Source organism: Chiloscyllium punctatum, chromosome 29 (genome assembly GCF_047496795.1).
Source record: "Chiloscyllium punctatum isolate Juve2018m chromosome 29, sChiPun1.3, whole genome shotgun sequence".
Lineage (NCBI taxonomy): Eukaryota > Metazoa > Chordata > Chondrichthyes > Orectolobiformes > Hemiscylliidae > Chiloscyllium > Chiloscyllium punctatum.
In genome coordinates, this window is record NC_092767.1 from 64,600,855 (window position 1) to 64,628,418 (window position 27,564).

At 51.2% G+C, this 27,564-nt stretch overlaps 1 protein-coding gene across 2 annotated transcripts in view; it reads left to right on the forward strand.

Annotated features, from left to right (window-relative positions):
- rasgrp4 (RAS guanyl releasing protein 4) overlaps positions 1 to 27,564 on the forward strand; it is a 172,520-nt gene that overhangs the window by 52,275 nt on the left and 92,681 nt on the right. Inside the window, exon 1 of one of the 2 annotated variants that reach the window (XM_072549259.1) lies at positions 3,713 to 3,989. The exons of the other annotated variant lie outside the window; for it this stretch is intronic. Coding sequence (XP_072405360.1) covers positions 3,754 to 3,989 — 236 coding nt within the window. The 5' untranslated portion in view covers positions 3,713 to 3,753. Of the gene's footprint in view, positions 1 to 3,712; positions 3,990 to 27,564 lie in introns of those variants that run through there. 2 annotated transcript variants of the gene reach the window in all.

Genomic DNA, 27,564 nt, shown 5'->3' on the forward strand with positions numbered 1-27,564 from the left:
TCAAGTCTATGAAGTTCCATTCAGGACTGAAGAAGGGTTGGACCCGAAACGTCGACTTCCCCACCTCCTGATGCTGCCTGCCTTGCTGTGTTCTTCCAGCCTCCTGCCTGTCCCTCCTGGTGCTGCCTGCCTTGCTGTGTTCCTCCAGCCTCCTGCCTGTCCACCTTGGATTTCAGCATCTGCAGTTTTTCTGTCATTCATTAGGTCTATGGGGATCCAGCAGGATTTAGTGCAGCCCAGTGCATGTGTTTTGAAGTGAATTGAGGGAGTTCACCCCTAGAAATACATCAATGTCTCAACAAAAACATCTCTCTGGAACCCCCCCTGGGACCAGGCTAATGACTGCATTTGGGCTCAGCCTGGGAGTTAGGAGGGGAAGCTCTGACTTTTTGGGTTACTGAGGGTCCCCTCGGATTTTGTCCAGTCTTGTGCCCTGCAAGTGGTCATTCGAGCTTTGCTTGAGAGCACTGGAGTGACGTAGGAGTTGGCAGTGATTAGCCTGCCTCAGCTGGCATTGGGTGCTAACGGCCTCTCTGATCGTGAGATGGAAACATTGCCTCTCCCTGGTCAGCCCCTGCCTGCCGCAAATTGGGCAGCGCCCGGCAAATGAGGTACTGACTCGCCACAGTCCAGTGGACGCTCAAGGCTTAGACCTGCTGCTGAAGAACTGGTTAATTAGGGGTACGCTTCTCCTTGTCTACCCTCGAGTCCGATCGAAGAGTCCCTGATAGCCCCTGGCAATAGACTGCTATTGGCTATCTACTGACGTTCACTGTTCCTCTGATCTCCTGATGATATCTCCGTGTGGCAGTCCCTCCTCTGAGGGAAGAGGGCTCTAGGTTCACATCCTGCTCTAAACTTGGGTGTGAACTCTTAGCTTCCATTCCTAGTGAAGAACTGGGGGAGTGCACTGCACTGTTGGGGATGGTGGGTGGGAGGGTGCGGTCTTTGGGAAGAGGTGGCTAAATTCACAGAAACACAGAATGCTTACAAGTGCAGAAAGAGACCCTTCGGCCCATCAAGCCAGCACTGACCTTCCAAAATGCACCCCAACCAGACCCACATTTTGCCATGGCTAGCTACACATCCTTGTGCACTATGGGCTAATTTAGCGTGGCACCCATGGGATTGTGGGACGAAACCTGAGCAATCCAAAGGAGCTTAAAAATGTGTTGCTGGAAAAGCGCAGCAGGTCAGGCAGCATCAAAGGAGAAGGAGAATCGACGTTTTGAGCATAAGAAGGGCTTATGCCCGAAACGTCAATTCTCCTTCGATGCTGCCTGACCTGCTGCGCTTTTCCAGCAACACATTTTTAAGCTCTGATCCCCAGCATCTGCAGCCCTCACTTTCTCCCAGTCCAAAGGAGCCCCACCCAGACACGGGGGGAATGTGCAAACTCCACGCGGTCAGTCGACCGAGGCTGGAATCGAACCTGAGACCCTGGCACTGTGGTGCTAACCACTGAGCCCACCATGCCATCCCTAAATCCAATGCCCTTCCAGTGGGACCAGGAATGAGAAAAGGTCCTGTGTTGAAAGGGAGTTCAGGCAATGTTTAATCAATGTCACACAAAGAGGTTGTTTGGTCGCTATCATTGGGCTGGTTGTGGGAGCTTTCTGTGCCTGAAATGGCAATGTTTCCCGACATTACAACAGTGAGTGCACATTAAGAATACTTCTTCTGATGGAAGGCAGTTCAAGATTTTGCCTCGTGTGCTATAAAGACCAGGGTCTTTTCCTGTTTGCATCTGCCCCCCCCGTCAAGGTTGACTTCTTGAAGGGACAGCTCCCAGTTTTACATCGCCCTGAACACTCTGACTTTGTTAGGAGACCGTACTTTAGATGGAAAGAAGTCTTGGGTGGAATCAGGGCAGTGGAAGATGGCTTCTCAGCAAATTAAAAGGCATCTGGACAAAGGCATGGATAGGGAAGGTTTAAAAGGGTATGGGCCAAGTGCAGGGAAATGGGGTTAGTGTGGATGGATATCTTGGGTCGGCATGGACCAGTCTGGGCCGAAGGATCTGTCTCCATGCTGTAGGCCTCAAGGACTGAAAGTTGCCAAAGTAATCTCCTTACACTTCATAGATGTCTGAAAATGTACAGTCTGGGTGAATTTGCCATGATAACGTAGGGTTATGGGGATAGGGTGGGGTGAGGGGTGGTTTGTTCTGGGTGGGATGCTCTTCGGAGGGTCAGTGCAGACTTGCCGGGCCAAATGGGCTCTTTCTACACTGGAGGGATTCTGTGGTTCTAAAATGGTGGAGGCTGGTACAATTACAACATTTAAAAGGCATCAGGATGGGTACATGAATAGGAAAGGTTTCGAGGGCAATGGACCAATGTCAGCAAATGGATCTAGATTAACTTGGGATACCTGGATGGCATGGAAGGGTGAGATCAAAGGGTTCATTCCCGTGCTGTACAACTCTACGACTCGATGTTTTGCACCCCTGTATTGTTAACAGTCAGCGGGGTCACCCTGTCATGTTAAAATGAGATGTCAATATTTGAAATTGAAGAGTTCCACTCCTCATTGTGGAACTGACAGTATAACTGAGGCTTTGGCAAGTTCAAAAGGTATGATGACGACAAGAGCAGGTCAGAGGCTAGGAATCCTGTCATGAGTAACTCATCCCCTGACTCCCCAAAGCCTGTCCACAAGTCAGGAGGGTGAGGGAATACTCCCCACTTGCCCCTGGATGGGGGCAGCTCCAACAACACTCAAGAAGCTCGACACCATCCAGGACAAAGCAACCCCCCGCTTGATTGGTACCACATCCACAAACATCCCCTCCCTCCCCCACCGACGCTCAGTAACAGCAGGGTGTACCATCTACAAGATGCCCTGCAGCAATTCACCAAAGATCCTCAGACAGCACCTTCCAAACCCACGACCACTTCCATCTAGAAGGACAAGGGCAGCAGATCCATGGGAACACCACCCCCTGCAAGTTTCCCTCCAAACCACTCACCATCCCGACTTGGAAGTCTATCACCGTTCCTTCAGTGTCGCTGGATCAGAATCCTGGAATCCCCACCCTCAGGGCATTGTGGGTTTATCCTACAGCACCCAATATGTGGCTCTTAAAGAAGACAGCTCACCTCACCAATCCCACCCACCTCCCCCCGGCTTCCCGAGGGCAACTAGGTAATAAAAACTGACCCAGCCAACGACTCCTAAATCCCATGAAAGAGTAAAATTCAGCTCTCTACAGGTCGTCGCATACCAATAAAGTCATGTTGTTCAACTGTGTCGGTCAAGGAGGGAATGGTCTAATTATAGCACTTCAAGCACAATAATAACGTCAGTCTAATAAAGGAAGGTAAGAGATTAAAGTGAATTGGCTCATACAGAGGCGGAAATGAGAACAACCTTCACATTTCTGGGCACCAGAAGAAATGGGTTATTTTGTGAATCTGATCTATATAAAAAAAAGTTTGGATGTAAAACAATAGATTGAGTGATTAAATTCACATGCACTACCTTCGCAGGTTGAATTGAAAGCATTCGGCTGATTAGAAACAGGCTTCAATGAGGGGTAGCCAATCAGATTGTGGGCTTGCTCAGTGTCAGTGTCTGGACTGCAGCTCTGTGTTTGTCAGAAAGGAACACTTCCCCAATTCTTACCCAACTCTACCGCCAAGTCTGCTGTGGAAGGAGAGAGAGAGAGAGAGAGAGAGAGAGAGAGAGAGAGAGAGAAATATACGTGGCATCTATATTGTTCAAGATTGGAGCAGTCTCCTGTGCTTTTTGATGGTCAGAGCCACTGTTGCTGATCAGCAGCGCGTTAGCCCGAAGTATCTCCCCACGGCTGGCCCCTTTGGTGCCACTTGGCAGGACCTAGGTCAGATTTGCCTTTCGGTTCCCGTGCCGGGCAATCTGGGACAATCTGACAAGTGCTTCCACTTGCAAGCAATCAGCATGGCAGATGTTTCCAGACCACTGCAGCCTTCAGTGCAGCGTTGCAATTTGCAGGATTTTAATCATCAGTAAGTACAAAACCACGAGGGCAATTTAAATGATTTTTTTGGGCATTACAATTTACACTGCTTCTGTGTTAGATTTTATGCTATCCAAGTCTTTTGATTGTACGTATTAGCTTTGTGGCATTTACTGAGTGGAGATAATATTCATCTCAATATGTATTCAATGTAATAAACACAGAGTACCATATCTGCTGTAACACAGATAGTTTAGTATTCAGTGTTATTTTCCAAGAGTTGCAGATCTTGCCCTCTTACTCAATCTAGAGTGTGAGGACAAGGCCAGTTATTGCAGGCCAATCCATGGTTGAGAAGCTTTTGGAAGTGGTAATTCAGGAGATAATTTACAGACGCTTGGAAAACAATGGGTAAATTATGGAAAGTCAACTTTGATTATCCAAGGACAAACTGCATTTATGAACTTGCTGGAGTTTTCGTGAGATAACACGTGGGGGTTGATGAGGGTGGCGCAGTGGATACGGAGTACATGGACTTTCACATGATGTTTAATGAAAAGTTAATGGGTTTTCCAACAAATATGGAGTCTGTAGAGGAAGACCATTGCCAATAGCATAGAGACAAGATTAGCAGAGTGTTAGGAAACAGTGAAAGGAACGTTCTCCACAGCTCGGTGTTGGGACAATTGTGTCTTCAGATTTATAAGTCAGTCTAGGCACTACTTTCCAAACTGAAAATGACAGAACAATTTCGAACTGGTGCTAGAGGCTAGTGCTGAGCTTCGAGAGGACACACTCTGATGGACAAGTGGCCCATGCAGTTTGATGGAGAGATATGTGCCGTGATGCATTATAATTTAAATGAAGGATAAATAGGGTGTGGTGGAAAAGGGATCCATGACATGCTCAAATCATTGAGGGTGGCAGGGCGGTTTGAGAAAGGGAATTGTAAAATCTATGGAATCCTGGGCTTCGTAAGCAGATGCACGGAGTACAAAGTGAAGGAGTTCAGGTATACCAGTCTCCGTGTTGTTCCGATTGCAAAAGGGATGATTGTGTCCGAATCTGAGCATTGCATGCTAGGATTGATGTGAGGATTTGAATTCCTCATTCTGCTCATTCCCAGGCATGAGGAATTTCAGTTCCGGAGACAGACTGGAGACATAGGCGAAGAGTAGGTGGGAGAGGACATGTGAGATAGATGCTCACCATCACAAGGTGGAGTGATAGGGAAAATGCATAAGAGCTAAGAACCAAAAGACATTGACCTGACGGGTTTGACAAAGAAACAACAGCAAGTTTGGGAGAAAACGCTTTGAGGTTAGTGTCTGGATTGCACCGCCACACACAGCAGCCGAGGCGTGGTCACCTGAGGTTTAGAAGAGGGGATTGGACTATTTAGGGAGACAGAAGGTGAGAGGGAGGAGCACTGGGTGAGTTGCGCTTGCAGAGGGCTGGCACCGAAATGACGGGCTGAGTGGCTTCTTCCTGTACTGTAGCCATTCTACGAATCCAACACCCTTCTACAAATGCCATCTCTTGACCTTCCAACTTACATCGATTAAAAACAAATTTACTCTTAAAACTTTGTAGTCGGTTACCCAAATCTGTGCTGTGCATCAGACAGGACAAGAGGTACCACGGTCAGACATTAATGCTGTGAAATGCTTCTTTTCTTTTGGTAGTGAACTTAAAATGTCTTTTTATGACATAATATATAAGTCTCATTAGACAAATTGAGCTTACTAGCTCCATGAATGGGATATACAAGGCCATTCCCCTTCATTCTCTCATGGACAGCAATTATTGCTCATCCCTAACTACCCCTGAATCGAGTGTGGAGTGCGAGGGCCATTTCAGAGGGCAGTTAACTGTGACAATGAGTGTGACAAAGTCAGTTATAGAATATGAGTTCCCAGATTGGGGCTTTTAAACTGGTCCAATCAGGGAGCCCTGGCTGACAGATAACACCAGGAGCGTCAGAGGTTCTGCTCACTCTAAGAGCTGCCTCTGCAGCTGCTGGATTGGTGAGACTGAAAGACTTTCCACTTTTCTGTATTAAGGAGAAGAGGAGACAAAATGAAAACAGGAGTGTCAGGGCTTTTGTTCACTCTGAGAGCAACCTCTGAGGGAGATGGATCAGTGTCAAGGACACTCCACGTGTTAGTAAATAGTGACTTGGTGACAGGATACCGGCCTCTCTGGAGTTACTTCACGTCAGCCATGTTGCTATGGGTCTGTCGGCCAGACCAGGTAAGGATGGCAGATTTCCTTCCCTAAAGAGCATTACTGAACACGGATGTTATGTTAAGGATCCAAGACACTCTCAATGTCTATGACATGATTCAGGTTTGTGACCAGGCCCTTTGGCGTGTTTTCTCACACCCTGTAAATCCGGAGACTGTAAAAAGTAGGATCAGAAGCAGGCAACGCAGCCCATAGCATCTGCTCCACCGTCGATGATGTCATGGCCGATCTGATCATCCTTGTCCCAGCCTTTCACTTCCATTCCCTTCCTGATTAAACATCCCTCTCTGTCAGCCTTGAATATCCGTAATGACCCAGCCTTGACTGATTCACTCCCCTCTGAGAGAAGAAATTCCTCCTCATCTTGGTCTTCAGTGGGCCACCCCTTGGTCTGAGACGATATTCTCGGGCCCTGGATTGTCCCACAAGGGGAACCAACCATCTCCCCCCCCCGTCAAGTGCCTTAAGATTCATGTCCATTTCAATAAGGTCGTCCCTCACTGTTCTAAACTCCAGTGGGTACAGGCCCGGCCTACTCAACCTCACCTCCTCAGACAGTCCCTCCCATTCCTGGGATCAGCAGAGTGAATCTTCATTGCTGATGGTCCTTTCCCCCCGATAAGGAGACCATTCGGTTTCCAATATTCCAGCTATCGTCTGCCCAGTGCCTTGTACAATCTTAACTCAGTCTCCAATTTTTATATCCTAAAAACACATTCCTTACAATTCATGGTGATGGATTTCATCTTGGAAAGGCTTGCACAGATCTTGGTCTCCTTATTTCAGGAAAAAACATCCTGGCCTTGGAGGTAGTCCAGAGAAAGTTCGCTTGGTGGGTTTGAGAATGTCGAGTGAGGAGAGGTTAGAGTCATAGAGACGTACAGCATGGAAACAGACCCTTCGGTCCAACTCGTCCATGCTGACCAGATATCCCAACCCAATCTAGTCCCACCTGCCAGCACCCGGCCCATATCCCTCCAAACCCTTCCTATTCATATACCCATCCAAATGCCTCTTAAATGTTGCAATTGTACCAGCCTCCACCACATCCTCTGGCAGCTCATTCTATACACGCACCACCCTCTGCGTGAAAAAGTTGCCCCTTTTATATCTTTCCCCTCTCACCCTAAACCTATGCCCTGTAGTTCTGGACTCCCCCCACCCTGGGGAAGAGACTTTGTCTATTTATCCTATCCATGCCCCTAATGATTTTACAAGCCGCTATAAGGTCACCCCTCAGCCTTCGACGCCCAGTTGAGTAGATTGGACCGGTATTCTAGGAAAGGCTGGTTCAGATTTTCAATCTGGTCCCTTCCCTTTGCTCGGAAGTATTTTTCTTGCGGGAATGCCACCTTTTGGACCAGACACCCCCCTCCCCACGCCCCCCCCCCCCCCCCCCCCCCCCCCCCCGGTGTCTCTCTCCACCAGCTCCCCTTCCCCAGCCCATCCCAGCCAAACCACGCCACTGCTTTGAGCTTTGATACATTGAGCAAACACACTGTGATCAGTAACACATTAGTGCAGGGCTGGAGGCTGAGGGTCCCCAGGCTGAGTCACCAGCCGAAATGTAGGTGGCGGGTCGGGGGGTGGGGTGGGGTTTGCTGTAATAGTGAGACGATAGCAGTATACGGGATCCCTCCTCACCTTGGTCCCCCCACCCCATTCTCTTTCAAGCCTCCCCACCTCCATTCCCGTCTCTGGGGTCAACTGAGGAGTCAAGACAGATCCTGAGCTTTGAAACAGGGGACATGGTGGGAAGACGTTTGGGAAACTCTACACTAATGTCCTTGTTATAGCAGAGAATATAGGGTCTGTGGACGCCTGTGTCAGCTTATTTATTACAAAACCCCAGAAAGAGCTTGAGAAGCTCAACAGGTCTTGCGACATCACCATGGCCATGTGATGGCTCATTGCTGCCTCCTAGCGCCAGGGAGCCGGGTTCGATTCCAGCCTCGCACGACTGTTGGTGTGGAGTTTGCACGTTCTCCCCGTGTCTGTGCGGGTTTCCTCCCACAGCCCAGGGCCGTGCAAGTTAGGGTGGATCATTCCTGATGAGTGGCTTTTGCCTGAAACATTGATTTTCCTGCTCCTCGGCTGCTGCCTGACCTGCTGTGCTTTTCCAGCACCACTCTCTAAATCTTGACTCTAATCTCCAGCATCCGCAGTACGCACTTTCGCCTATGCTAAATTACCCATAGTGTCCAGGAGTGGTGTAGGCCAGGTTGGTAAGCCATGGGAAATGCAGGGGGATAGGGTGAAGGGTCGGGGTGGGTCTGTGTGGGAAGTTCTTTGAAATGGGCCAAATGGCCTCATATTGCCCTGTACGGCCTCTGTCTGAGAGGAAGACAGGGTTAAAGTTTCAGGTCCAGTTCAGAGTTGTTCTGATGGCAAGTCGCCAGGCTCGAAGTGTTAACTCCACTCTCTCTCTCGCCACAGTTGCTGAGTTTCTCCAGCGAACCTCTGTGTTTGTTACAGATCCGAAGTGCTTCGAAGTTCATTCCAGCTTATTCATTGCGGCATTCCACGACCCAACTTATCCTGGGACATTATCCTCTCCTTCTTAAGTTGGTGGGCCTGGTCACCTTACATAAACCCCCAGAACAGAAGCTCAGGATGACCCACTGGTGGGCAGGCCTCACAGTTGAGTGGGCACGACCCAGCTGAGAGGTCTGACCCCGATTTTAACTGATGTTTGTAGCTGCAGACGGGTTTAGTGACAAGAGTAGGTGATTCCCAGCAACCTCATCCAAGCCCAACAGCAATGGAGTCACTCATCGAAGATACCTGTGTCATCTTCCAACTACAACCAGGCAGGGGGGAGCCTCCTGCCAAGTTAGAGGGTGCTATTATCACCGACAAAAACCAACAAAACCTCTAGGTTCTTTCTGTCTGAATGCCCTGTTTGGATTTGTTTCTTATTGTTGAGATCTTTTTGAAAAGCTGGCAAGGATTATAAACGTAAACCCATCAGTAGCTATAACATTCAGAGAGTCAGGGCCAGCATACACAGCCATTCAGCCCACACTGACTCTCCAACCCAGACCCACCCTTCTCCCTGTAACCCCACATTTCCCATGGCTAACCCACACAACTCCAAACACAACGGGCACTTTAGCACGGCCAATCCACCCCAACCCGCACATCTTTGGACTGTGGGAGGAAACCAGAGGAAACCCACACAGACACGGGGAGAATGTGCAAACTCCACACAGACAGTCGCCCGAGGCTGGAATCGAACCAGGGACCCTGGCGCTCGGAGGCAATAGTTCTAACCAGATGAGATCCGAATGAGATTGGATTGTGAGGCTGCTCGATAGAATCTGGAAGCAATTTCAAAGTTGGAATGTCATTCCTGAGCACCAGACAGTAGCTTTAACCGAACGTCTAGCTTCTGCTGTCTCTGAGGTCCCTCAGTCTGATAGCTGGCTGGTTAAATCTCAGCTGGACTCTGTGCTGTGGGTGGGTCTCTGTCCCCATTGTCTGCTTTTCTGATGGAGGTTGCAAGGACGATGGCAAAGGGGTAGGATTTGGAAGGAACTGGCCTTGGAGAGTCGAATGCTGGTGTCATGTCTGCCATGACTTTAAAAGCCTTTGTGTTCCTTATTCGGAGCGGAATTACAGCACAGTTACAGACAGAGAGGTTAACACAAGTCCGTGACTTCCCTCCCGGTGGGCAATGGAGGGAATATCGGGCTGGACGGTGTGAGAGGGACAGGAAAGCAGGGAGGACGGTGTCAAGGTAAAGAAATCTGCATTAAATAGCACCCGCCCTGACCTCCCCAAAGTGCTTCACTGCCAATGGGTTACTTCTGAAGTCAAGGGGGAGAGACTGAATCGTACACAGCAAGCTCCCAAAAATGGCACCATGCTGGTAACTACTCCCAGCGATGCCCAAATAGTGCCACATGACCTTTCACCTCCACTTGAGACGCCAGCTTGACATTTTCATGGCACCCTCAACAGTACCAACTTGCAGGTGTGCCGGCCTAGATGTCGTGCTCGGATTTAGGTCATGACCTTTGAATCCCCTGGCTCCCAGACGTGACAGTCATGCTTACAGCTGGGAGCCAGAGGGTTAGCATCAAGGTAACCGACCCAGTGGCAATGGAATGGATATTCCAAACAGAAGACTGGTTCTGCAGCTGAAAATGGAAGAGGGGGGGAGGTGGGAACAGTGAGAGAGCTGCAAGAGAAGGGAGTATGAGAAAACACTGGCAATTAAGACAAAGGGAATCCCAAAGTCTTCTATAAGCACATTAATAGTAAGAGGGTGGTGATGGGAAGGCTAGGTTTAGGGGCCAGTAGAGTTTGTAAGTCAAGATGAGATAGATGATTAAGGTCTTCAATGAATACTTTATATCTGTCTTTCTGTCTGAGACAGATGCTGCCCAGAAGAGAAGGAAGCTCAGGCACTAGAAGAGTTTAATATTGAGAAGGGTTTAATATTGGATTTACAGTTGGTAAGGAGGAAGTATGCTGTATCAAATGTCCCGGAGCGTGAGTGGAAATTAGCAGAATCACCGACAGCCATCTTTCACTCCTCCTTGGACTCACGAGTGGTTCTGGAAGTTTGGAGAGTTTGAAATGTTATGCCTTTACAAAGTAAGCGGGTTTTAAAGATCTGCCCAGTGATTACAGACCAATCAGTCTAACTTCAGTTGCAGGGAAACCTTTAGAAACACTAATTCAGGATTGAATTAATAGCCACAGAGCAAAACGAGGGAGAGTCAGCATGGATTTGTTCAGGGAAAATCGTGTCTATCTAGTTTGTTGGGTTTTGTTTTGGTGAGGTAAAGCAGAGAGAGTTGATGAGGTCAACGCTGCTGATGAGTTGTACATGGACTTCCAAAAGGCTTTAATAAAGACTTGATAGGGGCGTTATTAGTCATAGAATGGTCGGGACCATTAGCAACTAGCTGAGTGATGGGAAACATGGAGCCATGGTCAGTGGGTATTTTTGAGGCTGGAGGAGGGTTTGTAACGGAGTTCTCCAGGGCACAGTATTGGGACCCTGGCTTTACCCGACGTACAATTAATAATCTAGACCTTGGTGTGCAGGGGACAATTCCAAAGTTTGTCGAAGAGACTAAACTTTGGAAGAACTGTAAACTGTGAGGAGGAACTTCCAAAGGACATTAACAAGTTGGTGGAGTGGACATTTGGGGGGCAGGTGAGATTCAATGCTGAGAAGTGAGCGGTGATACAACTCAACACAAAGCCTATGAGGAGATGGTATAATGTTAAGGGTACTATTCTAGACGATGTTCTGGAGTAGAGAGACCTGGGTGTATATGTACGTAAGTCCATGTAGCTGGAAGGCCAGGTAGGAGACCAGAGCTTAGAGTGGTGCTGGAAAAGCACAGCAGGTCAGGCGGCATCCGAGGAGCAGGAGAATCGACGTTTCGGGCAAAAGCTTTTCATCAGGAATGAAGGTGCGATAAGTCGATTGGCCTGCTCCTTATAACTGGTTCCTGATGAGGGGCTTTTGCCCGAAGCGTTGATTTTTCCTGCTCCTCAGATGCTGCCCGACCTGCTGTGCTTTTCCAGCACCTCTCTGATCTTGACTGCAGTACCCACTTGCGCCAGGGATGAGAGCAGGCAATTAATAAAGCAGGCGGCCTTCCCAACTGCACGAATAGGGACATAGAGGAGCTGGGAAGCTGTGCTGATCCTGAACAGGCATTGGAGAGATCTCAGCTGGAGTATTGTGTACAGTTCAGGACACTGCACTGTTGAATAAATATGAATGCACTGGAGAGAGTGCAAAAGACATTTATGAGAACGATTGCAGGAATGAGGAACTTCAGGGATGAGGATAGATTGAAGACTGTTCTCCCTGGAGCGATGGTGGCTGACAAGGAGATTTTCAAATTCGTGAAGTGTTTGGGCAGACTGGAGGGAGAGTAGCTGTTCCCGCTCATAAAAGAAGCAAGAACAAGAGGGTCAGAGATTTAAAATGATTGCGAAGGAAGCAAGGGTGATGTGAGGTAACGTTTTCACTCAGCATGTAGTTAGATCATGGAAGGCACTGCCTGAAAATGTGGTGGAGGCAGGTTCAATTGAAGCGTTGAAGCGGGACATTGGACGGTGATTTGGATAGAAACAGTGTACAGAATGATGGAGAAAAGGCCAGGGGAATGGTCTTAGGTCACAGAGTCATACAGCCTAGAAACAGGCCTTTCGGCCCACCACATCCATGCCAACCAACAAGTCAAAATGGGCAAAGAGTTAGTGCAGAGTCGATGGGCCGAAAGATCTCCTCGCACCCTGTAATAATTCCATAAATCTGAGACAATGCTGTTCGGGAGAGAGTTCCTGTTTAGGGGTGGCTCAGTGGTTAGTGCTTTGAGGCAACAGTGCTAACCACTGAGCCACCCCTAAATGGGAACGCTCTCCCAACAGCATTGTCTCAGATTTATGGAATTATTACAGGGTGTGAGGAGATCTTTCGGCCCATCGACTCTGCACTAACCCTTTGCCCATTTTGACTTGTTGGTTGGCATGGATGTGGTGGGCTGAAAGGCCTGTTTCTAGGCTGTATGACTCTGTGACCTAACACCATTCCCCTGGCCTTTTCTCCATCACTCTGTACACTGTTTCCATCCAAATCACCACCAATGTTCCTCTTGAACGCCTCAATTGAACCTGCCTCCACCACATTTCCAGCTAGTGCATTCCACACTCTAACTACACGCTGAGTGAAAACATTGCCTCACATCACCCTTGCTTCAAAGCACCAGGGTCCCAGGTTCGATTCCAGCCTCGGGCGACTGTCTGTGTGGAGTTTGCACATTCTCCCCGTGTCTGTGTGGGTTTCTTCCGTGTGCTCCGGTTTCCTCCCACAATCCAAAAAAAAAGTGCAGGTCAGGGTGAATTGGTGCAGGCCATTCTAAATTGCCCATAGTGTTAGGTGCATTAGTCAGAGGGAAATGGGTCTTGGGTGGGTTACTGTTCAGAGGGTCGGTGTGGACTGGTTGGGCTGAAGGGCCTGTGTCCATACCCTAGGGAATCTAATCCAACTGAGCCACACTGAAGATTGGCAATATATTTCCAAGTCAGGATGGTGAGCGTCTCAAAGGGGATCCTGTAGTGGGTGGTGCTGCCCTTGTCCTTCTAGATGGAAGTGGTCTTGGGTTTGGAAGGTGCTGTGAAGGAGCCTTAGTGAATTGCTGTAGTGCATCTTGTGGATGGTCCACCCTGCTGTTACTGAGCGTCGGTGGGGGAGGGAGGGGATGTTTGTGGATGTGGTGCCAATCAAGTGGGGGGGGGGGGGGGCTGCTTTGTCCTGGATGGTGTCGAGCTTCTTGAGTGTTGTTGGAGCTGCCCCCATCCAGGGGCAAGTGGGGAGTATTCCCTCACACTCCTGACCTGGGCCTTGTCGATAGTGGACGGGGTTTGGGGGAGTCAGGAGGGGAGTTACTCGCTGCAGGATTCCCAGCCTCTGACCCGTTCTTGTAGCCCCTGTGTTTATGTGGCGAGTCCATTTCAGTTTCAGTCAATGACAACCCCATGATACTACCAATCAAACACTCTGTTTGTTTGGATTCCTTCCAGTATCCTCATTCACAAACCTCATTCTGCTCGTTAATCACATTCTGTTAGAGGTACTGACCCCCCCCTCGTTGCCAACATGGTGTCCTCCATATTAGTATGCCACTGTCCTCCATTGACTGCCCTCGGCCTATCTAAAACACTGAAACCCACAACCTAACCTACACAAAATTCCGTTTATCTCTGTGTTCACCCTAGCCCAGAAACACTTTGATTTCCAAATCCTTGCCCCCGCTTACAAGTCCTTGCCTGGACCTCAGCCCCTACCTATCCCCTCAGGAGCCGTGCCCCTCCGGGATCTCTGCACTCCTCCATGTTTTGGCCACTCGAACATCCCAGGTCACCATCGCTTCACCGTTGCCTGTGTCAGAGGTACCCAAGCCTATCTCTCCCAACTGCCCGATCCTCTCCGCCTCCCTTTTGAGGTGGACACCAACTGGACTGAACTTGTGCCCAGCTGCTCTTCCCTCTTCTCACGCCATTCACTGTCAATGCTGCCTGAATGGCGCTCCCTGCAGGACAATCGGCAGGAAGTGGCTCTGCAGAAATGCGGGTTGTTGTTGTACAGTCCTCCATCTTGCCTGATCCCCAATGAAACCTTAATGCGTTTTTTTGAACGATAATGGTAAGAGATTTCTGGAAGTAGCAAATCTCGGCAACTCTCCTGGAGTGTTTTATTTCCCCTTATAGCGTGCGATAGCGTAAGAGAATAGGGTGAGAGGGGAAGGATATAAAAGGGACCTGAGGGGCAACGTTTTCACCCAGAGAGTGGTACGTGTATGGAATGAGCTGCCAGAGGAAGTGGTGGAGGCTGGTACAATTACAACATTTAAAAGGCATTTGGATGGGTATATGAATAGGAAGGGTTTCAGAGCTCCCCAAACGTTATCGCCTCCCCCACTTCAGGTCTCAGTTGTGACCCTTTGGTGAGGTTTGGGGAGGACTTTGAGAGTGGTTCAGGGCAATTTCTGCTTCTCTTAGGCCTGCTCGCCCCCCCACCTTCGGAAGCCCCCGTGAGCTGGAAGGATGAAGGCAGCAGGTACATGGAGATCGCCATCCCCTCCCTCCCCCCCCCCCCCCCCCCCCCCCCAGGCAAGACCCCCTCCAAGCCCCTCTCCAACCCGACATACGGCGCAGAAACAGACCCTTCGGCCCAACCCACCCCTGCCGACCCAACTTCCTTAAACTGAACTATCGCCATTCCTTCACTGCCGCTGGGTCAAAATCCGGGAACCCCACCCCCAACTTCCCTAACCATAGAAATTGGAACCATCCGCCCGCTTGAGCCTATTCCGCGTATTGTGGACCGAATGGGCTGCAAGAAGATCGCCATCACCTTCTGAAGGGGCAACTAGGGATGGGCAGGAAAGGCTAGTCCAGCTCGTGGCAACTATCCCCCATGAACGTAGAAAACAAAATGGACTCCATGTTTGACTATTGCCTGACTGGCAGGAGAGATGCCAACGATTTGGCAATGTCTGGGCCTTCACGTTCGGATTTCGATGACGCTGACCCTTTATTCTGAAGCAAATGTGATTTTAATTTGTTATAAAGTGAAGAGGGTGAATCAGTTAGCTTCTTTTCATCCTTCATGGTTGGCCACAATGATGTCGCATCGTCAGACCTACAAACGCGAATATCCAAAATGAACTGTGTAATTACAACATTTAAAAGGCATCTGGATGGGTGTATGAATAGGAAGGGTTTGGAGGGATATGGGCCAAATGCTGGCAAATGGGACTAGATCAGATTGGGATATCTGGTCGGCATGGACGAGTTGGGCCGAAGGGTCTGTTTCAGTGCTGTATGACTCATAATGACTCAAAGCTCCTCCCAATCTCCTCCTTCCAACCTGTCCACGCCATTCGGACTGCACCGTGCCTCCTTCTAGTGTACTTTCCGCACAAATGGAACCTTTGTGCTCTTCGATATTCCCAAATCCGAAGGCTAACTGACCAAGAGCTGGAGATTACGGGGAACGCTGTCAAAAGCCGAGGGGTGGGTGATGGGGAGGCAGGGGCCAGTGCTTTGTCAGCGACAGTGATTGTGGAAGTGAGCCAGGGTCGAGCAGTGAAACAGGCCCGGCAGTGCCCAGGAGCGACCTTTATCCCCCACCCCGCGCCCTCCCTCCCCACATTCCGCTTCCAAAACCTACCCCTTTCCCCATTCCCCTTCACCGTCGAGTCTGATCCCCTAGAGTGAAGAAAAAAGCCTTGGAAGTGCCTCAGGTTTTGTTTTCCCGGTTAAGGAGTTTGGAATCAGTTCTGGGAACGTCCCCTCATTGCTCAGCATTTCTTTGAAGGTTAACAGCAAGTTTATGACTTCACGCAGTCAACTTTAGTCATTCTGCAGCTCGATCTCAATCAGCACTGTCCTGTTTTTTTTTCTCTCTCTCCCTCCATCCCTCGTTCCTGATTTCCCTGAGTGATGGACACAGCCAGGCAGAGGGGTGCATACCCTTGTAACTCCCTCCCCCCACTGGAAGGTTCAAACTCAAACTCAATAATTTGATTTGACTTATTGTTGTCACATGTCCCTCAGTACGGTGAAAGGTTTTGTTCTGCATGCAGGACAGACAGATCGTATCGGGCAAAGTGTGTTAGGGTAATAGACCAGAGCGAGGGATACAATGTTATGGCTGCAGAGAAAGAGCGAGATCGACATTACATTATAAATTTGGGAGCTCCGTTCAGCTGTCTAATAACAGCGGGGAAGAAGCTGTTCTTGAATCTGTTGGTACAGGTGTTTAACCTTTTGTATCTCCTGCCTGACGGAAGAGGGTGGAAGAGATTCTAACCGGGGGGGGGGAGGGGTCTTTGATGATGTTGGTGCCTTCCCGAGGCAGTGGGGAGTGTAGATGGAGTCAGTGGGTGGGAGGCTGGTTTGTGTGATGGACTGGGCTGGGTTCACATCTCTCTGTAGTCTCTTACAGTCCTGGGCAGAGCAGTTGCCGCACCAAACCGTGATGTGTATGGATAGGATGCTTTCTATGGGGGATCTATAAAAGTTGGTAAGGGTCTTTATGAACGTGCTGAATTTCCTGAACCTCCTGAGGAACGAGAGGCGTTGTTGTGACCGGTTTCTTGACTGTCCTGTCGACATGGGTGGATGAGAACAGATTGTTGGTGATCATCAATCCCAGGCATTTGATGGTCTCGACCATCTCCACCTCAGCATCACTGATGCAGACGGGGGCGTGCCCTCCACTCTGCTTCCTGACATCACTGACCAGCTCCTTCATTTTGCTGACCTTGAGGGGGAGATTGTATACACCACCCCACCAAGCACTCTCTCATTCCTGTATTATGTCTAGTCATTATTTGAGATCCAGCCTTGGGTTGGGATTCTTGGCCAGTGATGCCACCTGCTGGGCTGGGTACCTTGGCCAGTGCTCCCTCAGACTGGGTGTGGATAGAACATAGACATAGAACATAGAACAATACAGCACAGAACAGGCCCTTCGGCCCACGATGTTGTGCCGAACTTCTATCCTAGATTAAGCACCCATCCATGTACCTATCCAAATGCCGCTTAAAGGTCGCCAATGATTCTGACTCTACCACTCCCACGGGCAGCGCATTCCATGCCCCCACCACTCTCTGGGTAAAGAACCCACCCCTGACACCTCCCCTATACCTTCCACCCTTCACCTTAAATTTATGTCCCCTTGTAACACTCTGTTGTACCCGGGGAAAAAGGATGTTGGCGATGAATTCCCAAGATCCTCAGCGATATTACCCAAGGTCCTCAGCGATATACCCAAGCTCAGAGAGAGCAGCCCAACACTCAGGGTGATAGTTTGGATTGAACAGTGTGCCAAAGTGGCAAGCTGCCCGTCGGTTCAGTATTGTGGTATCACCGTGACTGGGCACAGTCAGAGAGTACAGGGCCAGCTCTGAGATCACTCCACTGCCACCCCCCGTTACTGCACAAACTCCAATGTGTTACATCAGCTCAGATGATGCTCTCCATCTAAGTTCTGCTTCCTCATTTCAGTCTATTTCCTCTCCCCTCCCCTTCTCACCCCTCCTCCTCTTCTCTCCGTTCCCCATCCTCCAGCCCTCACCTCTCATCTCCACTCTCCTCCCCATTCCTGTCTTCTCCACCCCTCTCCTTTTATCTCCCCCCACCCCCTTCTCTCCTCTCCCTCATCCCTCCCTTACTCTCCTGTCTTTCATACTCCCCTCCCCTCCTCTTCCCTAACCCCTCCCTCCCCTCCTACTCTCTCAGCCATCACCTCCATCCCTCTCCCTCATCTAGCTGAGCCTGGAGCCATACATCCACCCACACACAACTACACCCCCACATACCCCCCACCCCCCCACCCGCACACATCCACACACATCCCCCACCCCATACACACTCCCAACCCCCTCAAACACACCCACCCGCACACACCCCCCACCCTTACATCCCCCACCTCCACAAACCCCCTCACCCCCACACATCCCCCACCCCCACACTCACCCCCACCCCCACACATCCTCCACCCCCACACTCACCCCCACCCCCACACATCCTCCACCCCCACACATCCTCCACCCCCACACATCCCCCACCCCCACACACCCCCCACCCTCACACCTCCCCCAGCCCCACACATCCCCCACCCCCACACATCCCCCACCCCATACATACTCCCACCCCCACACATCCCCCACCCCCACACTCACCCCCACCCCCACACATCCTCCACCCCCACACATCCTCCACCCCCACACATCCCCCACCCCCACACACCCCCCACCCCCATACCTTCCCCACCCCCACACACCCCCACACCCACACACTCCCACTCCCACACATCCCCGCCCCCACACATCCCCCACCCCCACACATCCCCGCCCCCACACATCCCCCACCCCCACACATCCCCGCCCCCACACATCCCCCACCCCCACACACACCCCACACACACCCCCACCCCCACAATTGCCACCCCCACACATTCCCTACCCCATACACACTCCCACCCCCACCCCCATACACTCTCCAACCCCACACCCACACCCCCCCAGCCCATTCACACTCCCACCCCCACCCCCACCCCACCCCCACACACTCTCCAACCCCCACACCCACACCCCCCCCACCCCATTCACACTCCCACCCCCACCCCCACCCCACCCCCACCCACTCTCCAACCCCCACACCCACACACCCCCACCCCATTCACACTCCCACCCCCACCCCCACCCCACCCCCACACACTCTCCAACCCCCACACCCACACCCCCCCCACCCCATTCACACTCCCACCCCCACCCCCAGCCCACCCACACACACACTCTCCCACCCGCACAGACTGTCCCACCCCCACACCTCTCTGGTTTATCAGGCCGGGTTTGACACCGATGTGCTGTGGAATAGTTTGGGCTTTCCCCTGAGCGACAGGAAGTTGTAGGTGAGCCCAGTGAGCAAGGGGGAGGAGAATCTGAGCGGGGTTGGGGAGCGGGGGATTACCGAGGGGAGATGTGGAGCCGCTGTCGGACGGGGGAAAGGAGAGAGAGGTGACAGGTGAACAAAACCGAGCTTCACCAACCTGGAGTGTCTCACACAACAAGAGGTAGAGACAACAACAGCCTGCATTCCTTTAGCGCCTCAACAGCAGGAACAGCACCGTCAGGCAGGACGGCAGTCACAACGAGGAGATTTTCGGACTAGCGGGCAGGTAAAAGGTCGGGGCTTTTCAGGAACACCTTTAACTGTGGAAAGAAGCAGCAGAGTGGGCTCGAGGGAGCGAGGGCAGGAGAGAATTAGATTGGAGGCGGTAGGACTTTTGAAAGAGTTTGAATTTTGATGCTTTGAACGCAGTATTTGAGGGGAGAGCAGCTTATAATGGGTGGGGTTGAAGTGGGAAAAACTGGGAACACTGAATGAGGCAAAACATTTGGACGGAAAACGAGAGAGAGGAAGAACACGCTGGGGATTAGAAACTTGGCTTGGACAGAATAACTCGGTACACTCCAAATTCTTTCAAAGTGATTAGTGGGAAGTGAAATTTCCTGTCTCTCTTAAGGAGAATTCAGCGGGTTGGGTTTGGTTAAGAGTTGACAGAAGGAAAGCTATGCTGTGCGGAGAGAGATTACCCACGCAGGTAGAGGTGGGCAGACCAAACCGTGGCAGCGGCAGCGGAAAGGATGATGTGTTGGCAAAGGGCACATTTATCTTTTAGGAGGTGGGGGTGCGTTCAGTTGGGAGCTTGGGGGAGATCCTGCAAGCGGTTGACTGCTCAATCCCTGCATCCGCACACACACCGTCACTCTCACACCCAGTCTGTATCAGCCCTGTCACTGTCACTCTCACACCCAGTCTGTATCAGCCCTGTCACCGTCACTCTCACACCCAGTCTGTATCAGGACACACACCGTCACTCTCACACCCAGTCTGTATCAGCCCTGTCACTGTCACTCTCACACCCAGTCTGTATCAGCACACACACCGTCACTCTCACACCCAGTCTGTACCAGCCCTGTCACTGTCACTCTCACACCCAGTCTGTATCAGCCCTGTCACTGTCACTCTCACACCCAGTCTGTATCAGCACTGTCACCGTCACTCTCACACCCAGTCTGTATCAGCAGACACACCGTCACTCTCACACCCAATCTGTATCAGCAGACACACCGTCACTCTCACACCCAATCTGTATCAGCAGACACACTGTCACTCTCACACCCAGTCTGTATCAGCACTGTCACTGTCACTCTCACACCCAGTCTGTATCAGCACACACACCGTCACTCTCACACCCAGTCTGTATCAGCACTGTCACCGTCACTCTCACACCCAGTCTGTATCAGCCCTGTCACCGTCACTCTCACACCCAGTCTGTATCAGCACACACACCGTCACTCTCACACCCAGTCTGTATCAGCCCTGTCACCGTCACTCTCACACCCAGTCTGTATCAGTCCTGTCACCGTCACTCTCACGCCCAGTCTTTATAAGCACACACACCGTCACTCTCACACCCAGTCTGTATCAGCCCTGTCACCATCACTCTCACGCCCAGTCTTTATAAGTACACACACCGTCACTCTCACACCCAGTCTGTATCAGTCCTGTCACCGTCACTCTCACACTTAGTCTGTATCAGCACACACACCGTCACTGTCACACCCAGTCTGTATCAGCACACACACCGTCACTCTCACACCCAGTCGGTATCAGCCCTGTCACTGTCACTCTCACACCCAGTCTGTATCAGCACACACACCGTCACTCTCACACCCAGTCTGTATCAGGACACACACCGTCACTCTCACACCCAGTCTGTATCAGCCCTGTCACTGTCACTCTCACACACAGTCTGTATCAGCACACACACCGTCACTCTCACACCCAGTCTGTATCAGCCCTGTCACCGTCACTCTCACACCCAGTCTGTATCAGTCCTGTCACTGTCACTCTCACACCCAGTCTGTATCAGCACACACACCGTCACTCTCACACCCAGTCTGTATCAGCACTGTCACTGTCACTCTCACACACAGTCTGTATCAGCACTGTCACTGTCACTCTCACACCCAGTCTGTATCAGCCCTGTCACTGTCACTCTCACACCCAGTCTGTATCAGCACACACACCGTCACTCTCACACCCAGTCGGTATCAGCCCTGTCACTGTCACTCTCACACCCAGTCTGTATCAGCACACACACCGTCACTCTCACACCCAGTCTGTATCAACACACACACTGTCACTCTTACACCCAGTCTGTATCAGCACTGTCAGTGTCACTGTCACTCTACCCTGTCTATTGTAGTTTTGAGGTGTACTGGCCTCACTCTCCTCTGTCTGTTGAGTTTGTCCCTTAACACCTTGAGAGCGATCAGACCCTCACAGTGCTTTTAAACAGCTAGCACAATGTAGCCTTTCACAGCCACAAATCTTTGCTGTGATTTGATAATGCAAACTGAATGGGAGCTGCGCTTCTCCCATCTTGCCGCTGTTCAGGGGTTACCCCTCCCCGAATACCTGTCCTAGCCTCTCCGACAGAGTTCCCCAGTTAATCCTACTGCCTATACTCCTTATGAACCCTGGGGTTTATAACTGTGCACTGTATCCAAACCTGTGATGGACACAATCTCGGAACCATGTCGTCGAATTGGAAATACCCCATTGTCTGCACAATTCCAGGTCCACCCAGACTTGCTCAATAGAGTGACTCATTTTGGAACTCCACATTAATACTTTGCGATGACTGTCATGATCATTCCCCCACGCTCCCAATGCCAGTGAAGAATTCACATCATCACCCCCTTTCCTCCCCACCCATGCCACCCCTTGTTCTTCCCACCCAGGCCAGCCCCACGCCCTTCCCTCCAGTAATTGGGCACAGCAAGCTGGATTGCTTGCAGAACCTCAGCACGTCCCTATCTCAGAAAGATCTTGCCAATCTCTGATCAAATCTGGAAGGGGAAACAGAAGTGTTCAAAGAGATCTTCTTTGCTGTTCTTGTGAAGTGATCTGGTTTATCCTGAAACTGAGACATGACGTGGGTCTGTGCTCAACACGTGACGGGTCTGTGTAGTATTTCTTAGCACCATCTGCTCTCAGTTCAAAGTGCATGACAGAGCTTTCTTGGATGGCCCTTAAATTATTGCTGCAGAAGAAATATTCGTTTTCTTAACAGCGGCTTTTTGTGAGCAACTTGCATTAATATAGCGCCCTCAGTAGAATGCAAAATCCCAAGGTGCTTCACGCAGGAAGCAGTTCTCGAATGGGAGGGATAGTTGGAGAGGTAGTTTTAAGCAGTGTGCGAAAAGGAATAAGGAAATTCGGAGAAGGAATTCCAGAGTTTAGGCTAAATCTCCCCGGGGATGTGCAGGCTTGGTGGGTTAACCATGAGGAATGCAGGGTTACAGGGATAGGGTGGGGTGAGTCTGGGTGGGATGCCTTTTGGAGGGCCAGTCCCCACCCACGCCACCCCTGTTCTCCCCATCCATGCCACCCCCTGTTCTCCCTATCCATGCCAATTCTGTTCTCAATGGGCTGAATGGCCTGCTTCCACACGGTAGAGATTCTATGAAAAGCGCAGACGTCATTGGAAGGGTGAATGGTCTGGAAGATGCCGGAAGAGCACAGTGATCTGGGAGGGGTGAGGGTCAGAGGCGGTTAAAGTGAAAGTGGGAGAGGAGGAGCGGGGTCAGGGGTGGGGGGGGAGCGATGGTGTAAGGCCATTGGAGAGATTGGAACAGCAGGGTCAACGGGGAGCCTTGCTTCACACTGACTGCACTGGGTGAAGGAAGTGAAAATTTCACTTCTGCTCTGGAAACCACTTGGTGGCCAGCGAAACATCCTTAACCTCTTCCTGTCCACACCAGACAGTCTGGGCTGGCTGCCTGTATCCTTTACAGAGAAGCAGGAAGAGGCCATTCGACCCTTCGAGTCTGCTCCCCCATTCAGTATGATCATGGCCGATCAGTCCCCTGTTGGTCCCACTTTCTCCCCACACCCTTTGACCCCTTTGGCGCTAAGAACGCAACGTAACCTCTTCTTGAAAGCATTCAATACTTTGGCCCCCAACTGCCTTCTGTGGCTCCCCCACTCTCGGGGTGAAGACATGTCTCCTCATCTCAGTCCTGTATCCTTAGCCTGTGATCCACCTGGTCCTGAGCTCCCCAGGTCATGGGGAACATCTTTGCTGTGTTTATCCTGTCTGGTCTCTGATAGAATTTGACGGGTTCCTATGAGATTCCCATCACTTCAATACTTCTAAACCTGCGCATCTTTGGACTGGGGGGAGGAAGCCGGAGGAAATCCACGCAGAGAATGTGCAAACCCCGAGGCGGGAATCGAACCTGGGTCCCTGGCGCGGCGCGGCAGCAGTGCTAAAACCCGATCCAGTCTCTTTTCATTCGTCAGTGCTGCCATCCCAGGAAGCTGTCTGGGAGATCTGTGCTGCTCTCCGTCTATCGCCAGAACATCCTTCCTCAGATAAGGGGACCCAACCTGCACACAGTACTCCGAGTGTGGTCTCACCAAGGCCCTGTCAGTGTGACTCCCAACCCTGCTCCTGTATTCGAATCAAAGGCCAACACACCATTTCCCTCCTTCACCACCTGCTGCACCTCCATTTTGACGTTGCGTTGGGATCGTTGTTGCCATGGAGATGAAATGCAGCCATTATCGAGGGCAGCTCAGTTGCCCTGCGACCTCACTTCCTGTTGTGGCAAACCATTGCCATCCAATGACGGCCTCTCAGCCCATTTTGACCAGGCTGACTCTTCAATCAGAGCTGTCCCATTAAATTCAATGACCTTTGACTCTTCTCCCACAGCTAGAGGGATTATTTCTTTCTCATGAATATTTCCAAATTCCTCCCCAAAGTTCCCACTGCATTTTCTTCTAACCATTAATGTATGAGCCCCAGCGACTTGCTACAAAATCAACTGAGGTCCAAATCTTGGAACTCATAGAATCCCTACGGTGTGGAAACAGGCCCTTCGGCCCAACAAGTCCACACTGACCCTCTCAGACCCATTCCCCTACCTTATTATTTTCCATTTACCCTTTAACCTACACATTCCTGGACACTATGGAGCAATTTAGCACGGCCAATTCACCTGACCTGCCCATCTTTGGATTGTGGGAGGAAACCAGAGCACCCGGAGGAAACCCACGCAGACACAGGGAGAATGTGCAAACTCCACACAGACTGGAATCTGGAATTGAACCCGGGTCCCTGGTGCTGGGGGGCAGCAGTGCTAACCACTGAGCCACCCCCCCCCCCTAACAGCATTGTGGGTGTCTCTACTCCACAAGAACCTGGTCAGTTCATGAAGGCAAACTACGGCCTTCTCCAGGGCAATTCGGGATGTGCAATAAATGTTGGTGCCATCTGGCAATGCCCATCTCCCAGGCATAAACGAAAAGCTGAAGTGAGTGCCATCTGATTACTGCCCCTCCTGCTAATGCAAACTCACTCCAAACCCCTCATAATGTTGAACGCCTCGACTGAACCTTCCCTTTCCTTCCCTAACATTCTCTGCTCCAAACACAATCTCAGATTCCCCAGATTCCCCATTCAATCCCAGAATTCCCTCCCTCAGGGCATCGTGGGTCAACCCACAGCACACGGACGACGGCAGTTCAAGAAGGCAGCTCACTCCCCCCACCTTCTCAAGGGGACGGGCATACTTTTGTCCTGTGCCATTCCCGGCTTCCCCTTGATAATCCTAACTTCCAACCCCCCCCACCCCACTCCCAAAACATGCATTGCCTGGAATATGACCACGTGCTGTAGCTGAGGGAGAACTTCCTTCTTTGCCTCTGTCTCGATTTAGAGCATGCATGGTTCACAGTTTATCAACTTGACTTTTCTCTCATTCATTGGGGGACATGGGTCTCACTGACTGGGCCCAGCATTTATTGCCCGTCCCTGGTTGCCCCCTTGAGAAGGTGGGGGTGAGCTGCCTTCTTGAACCGCTGCAGTCCATGTGCTGTAGGTAGACCCACAATGCCCTGAGGGAGGGAATTCCAGGACTTTGACCCAGCGACACTGAAGGAACGGTGATAGATTTCCAAGTCGGGATGGTGAATGGCTCAGAGGGAATCTTGTAGGTGTTCCCATGTATCTGCTGCCCTTGTCCTTCTAGATGGAAGTGGTCGTGGGTTTGGAAGATGCTGCCTGAGGATCTTTGGTGAATTGCTGCAGTGTATCTTGTAGATGGTCCACCCTGCTGCTACTGAGCGTCGGTGGGGGAGGGAGGGGATGTTTGTGGGTGTGGTGCCAATCAAGCGGGGGGCTGCTTTGTCCTGGATGGTGTCGAGCTTCTTGAGTGTTGTTGGAGCTGCCCCCATCCAGGGGCAAGTGGGGAGTATTCCCTCACCCTCCTGACTCGGGCCTTGTCGATCTGCAAGCCAGGATCTGAATAAAAAGTGAAAGAAGTGCAGACGCTGGAAATCAGAAACAATACCCAGAAGGTGCTGGGAAAGCTCAACAGGTCTGGCAGCGGTTGTGGAGAGAAATTAGGGTTAACACTTCGGGCCAAGTGACCCTTCTTCAGAACTGTAGGAACCTGAAACGTTAACTCTGATTTCTCTCGGCGATGTTGTCAGACCTGCTGAGCTTTTCAGCGATTTCTGTTTTTCTTTTGTTTAAAATCCCTTGTGACCGTACACCTGAGCTTCAAAGGTATCCCGTGAAACGAAGGCAGGGTGTGGAACCGCAGTTTCCTTTCTCTCGAGCTGACGTGTGATGTTGCCCGATCAGCTGGTAGACCGTTTCCTATTCTCTCTCAGTCTGGAATCACCTCAGTAAACAAACAGGAAGATTTGGGTTTAGATGAGATGGCTTACAGTGTGGAAACAGGCCCTTCGGCCCAACAAGTCCACACTGGCCCTCCAAAGAGCAACCCACCCAGATTCATTCCCGTACATTTACCCATTCACCTAACACTATGGGCAATTTAGCATGGCCAATTCACCCTAACCTGCACATTTTTGGACTGTGGGAGGAAACCCACACAGACACAGGAGAATGTGCAAACTCCACACACACACACACACACACACACACACACACACACGCTAACCACTGTGCCACCCACGCGCAGTGCTGCACACTGCAGTTTCAAGCTTTATATCCCAGCCGGCACTGGGTCACAGCACCCCTGCAACTCAGGCACATGCCGTTCGGCCTGACCGACCGGTGCTGTGCGCGAACGTCTTGCAGACCATTCGGTCCATCGCGCTGGTGCTAGCTCTTGGGAAGAGCAATCCAATTCGTCTCCACTGCTCTGCCCCCCCCCACCCTTCCCATGTGGTTGCATCTTTGCCCCCTTCGAGGGGTCTTGGCTTTTGAAAGTTGGATCTGCTCCCTCCACCCTTTCGGGTGAGATCACAGTAACCGGTTGCACTGAAGTGAAGAGACACCCTCTCTACATCTCAAGTCTCCCTCAGTCATCCCTCCATTCATTGCTCCTTTTGGTACCTATCTATCAAATGATCTTCAGCCCATCAATGCTTGCCCCATGTTTTAGAGCAAGCTCCACATTCTCCTGAGCTAATGCCTTCTCGCAGAGCACTTTAGGGAACATCTCTGGGACACCCGCACCAATCAACCCCACCGCCCCGAAGCCGAATAATTCAACTCCCCCTCCCGCTTTGCCGAGGACATGCAGGTCCTGGGCCTCCTTCACCGCCACTCCCTCACCACCAGACGCCTGGAGGAAGAACGCCTCATCTTCCGCCTCGGAACTGTCCAACCCCAGGGCATCAATGTGGACTTCACCAGTTTCCTCATTTCCGCTTCCCCCACCTTACCCCAGTTCCAACCTTCCAGCTCAGCACTGTCCCCCATGACCTGTCCATCTTCCTTCCCACTTATCCGCTCCATCTATCACCTTAACCCCCACCTCCATTCTCCTATTACACTCCCAACTACCTTCCCCCCCAGCCCCATCCCCTCCCATTTATCACTCCACCCATGAAGCTCCCAGCCTCACTCCTGATGAAGGTCTTTTGCCCGAAACATCGATTTTCCTGCTCCTCGGATGCTGCCTGACATGCTGTGCTTTTCCAGCACCACTCTAATCTTGACTCTAATCGCCAGCATCTGCAGTACCCACTTTCGCCTAGTATCACCTTTGCCAAAAAGCCGCTCTGACGTTCTGCTGCTCTGTAGCGAGGTGGGGGAGAAGAGCCACTTGCTGTCTACTGCCTCCCTTGGACCCTCCTGTCTCTTTCCATTCACCTTCCGGGGTGAACAGAGGGCCCATTGAGTCCCACCTGCTCCCTCTGTGCCCTAAGAGTGCACGAGCCGGTCATTGAACCCAACTCGCCTGACGTTGCCATTGTCATGTTGGCCAAGTATCCCA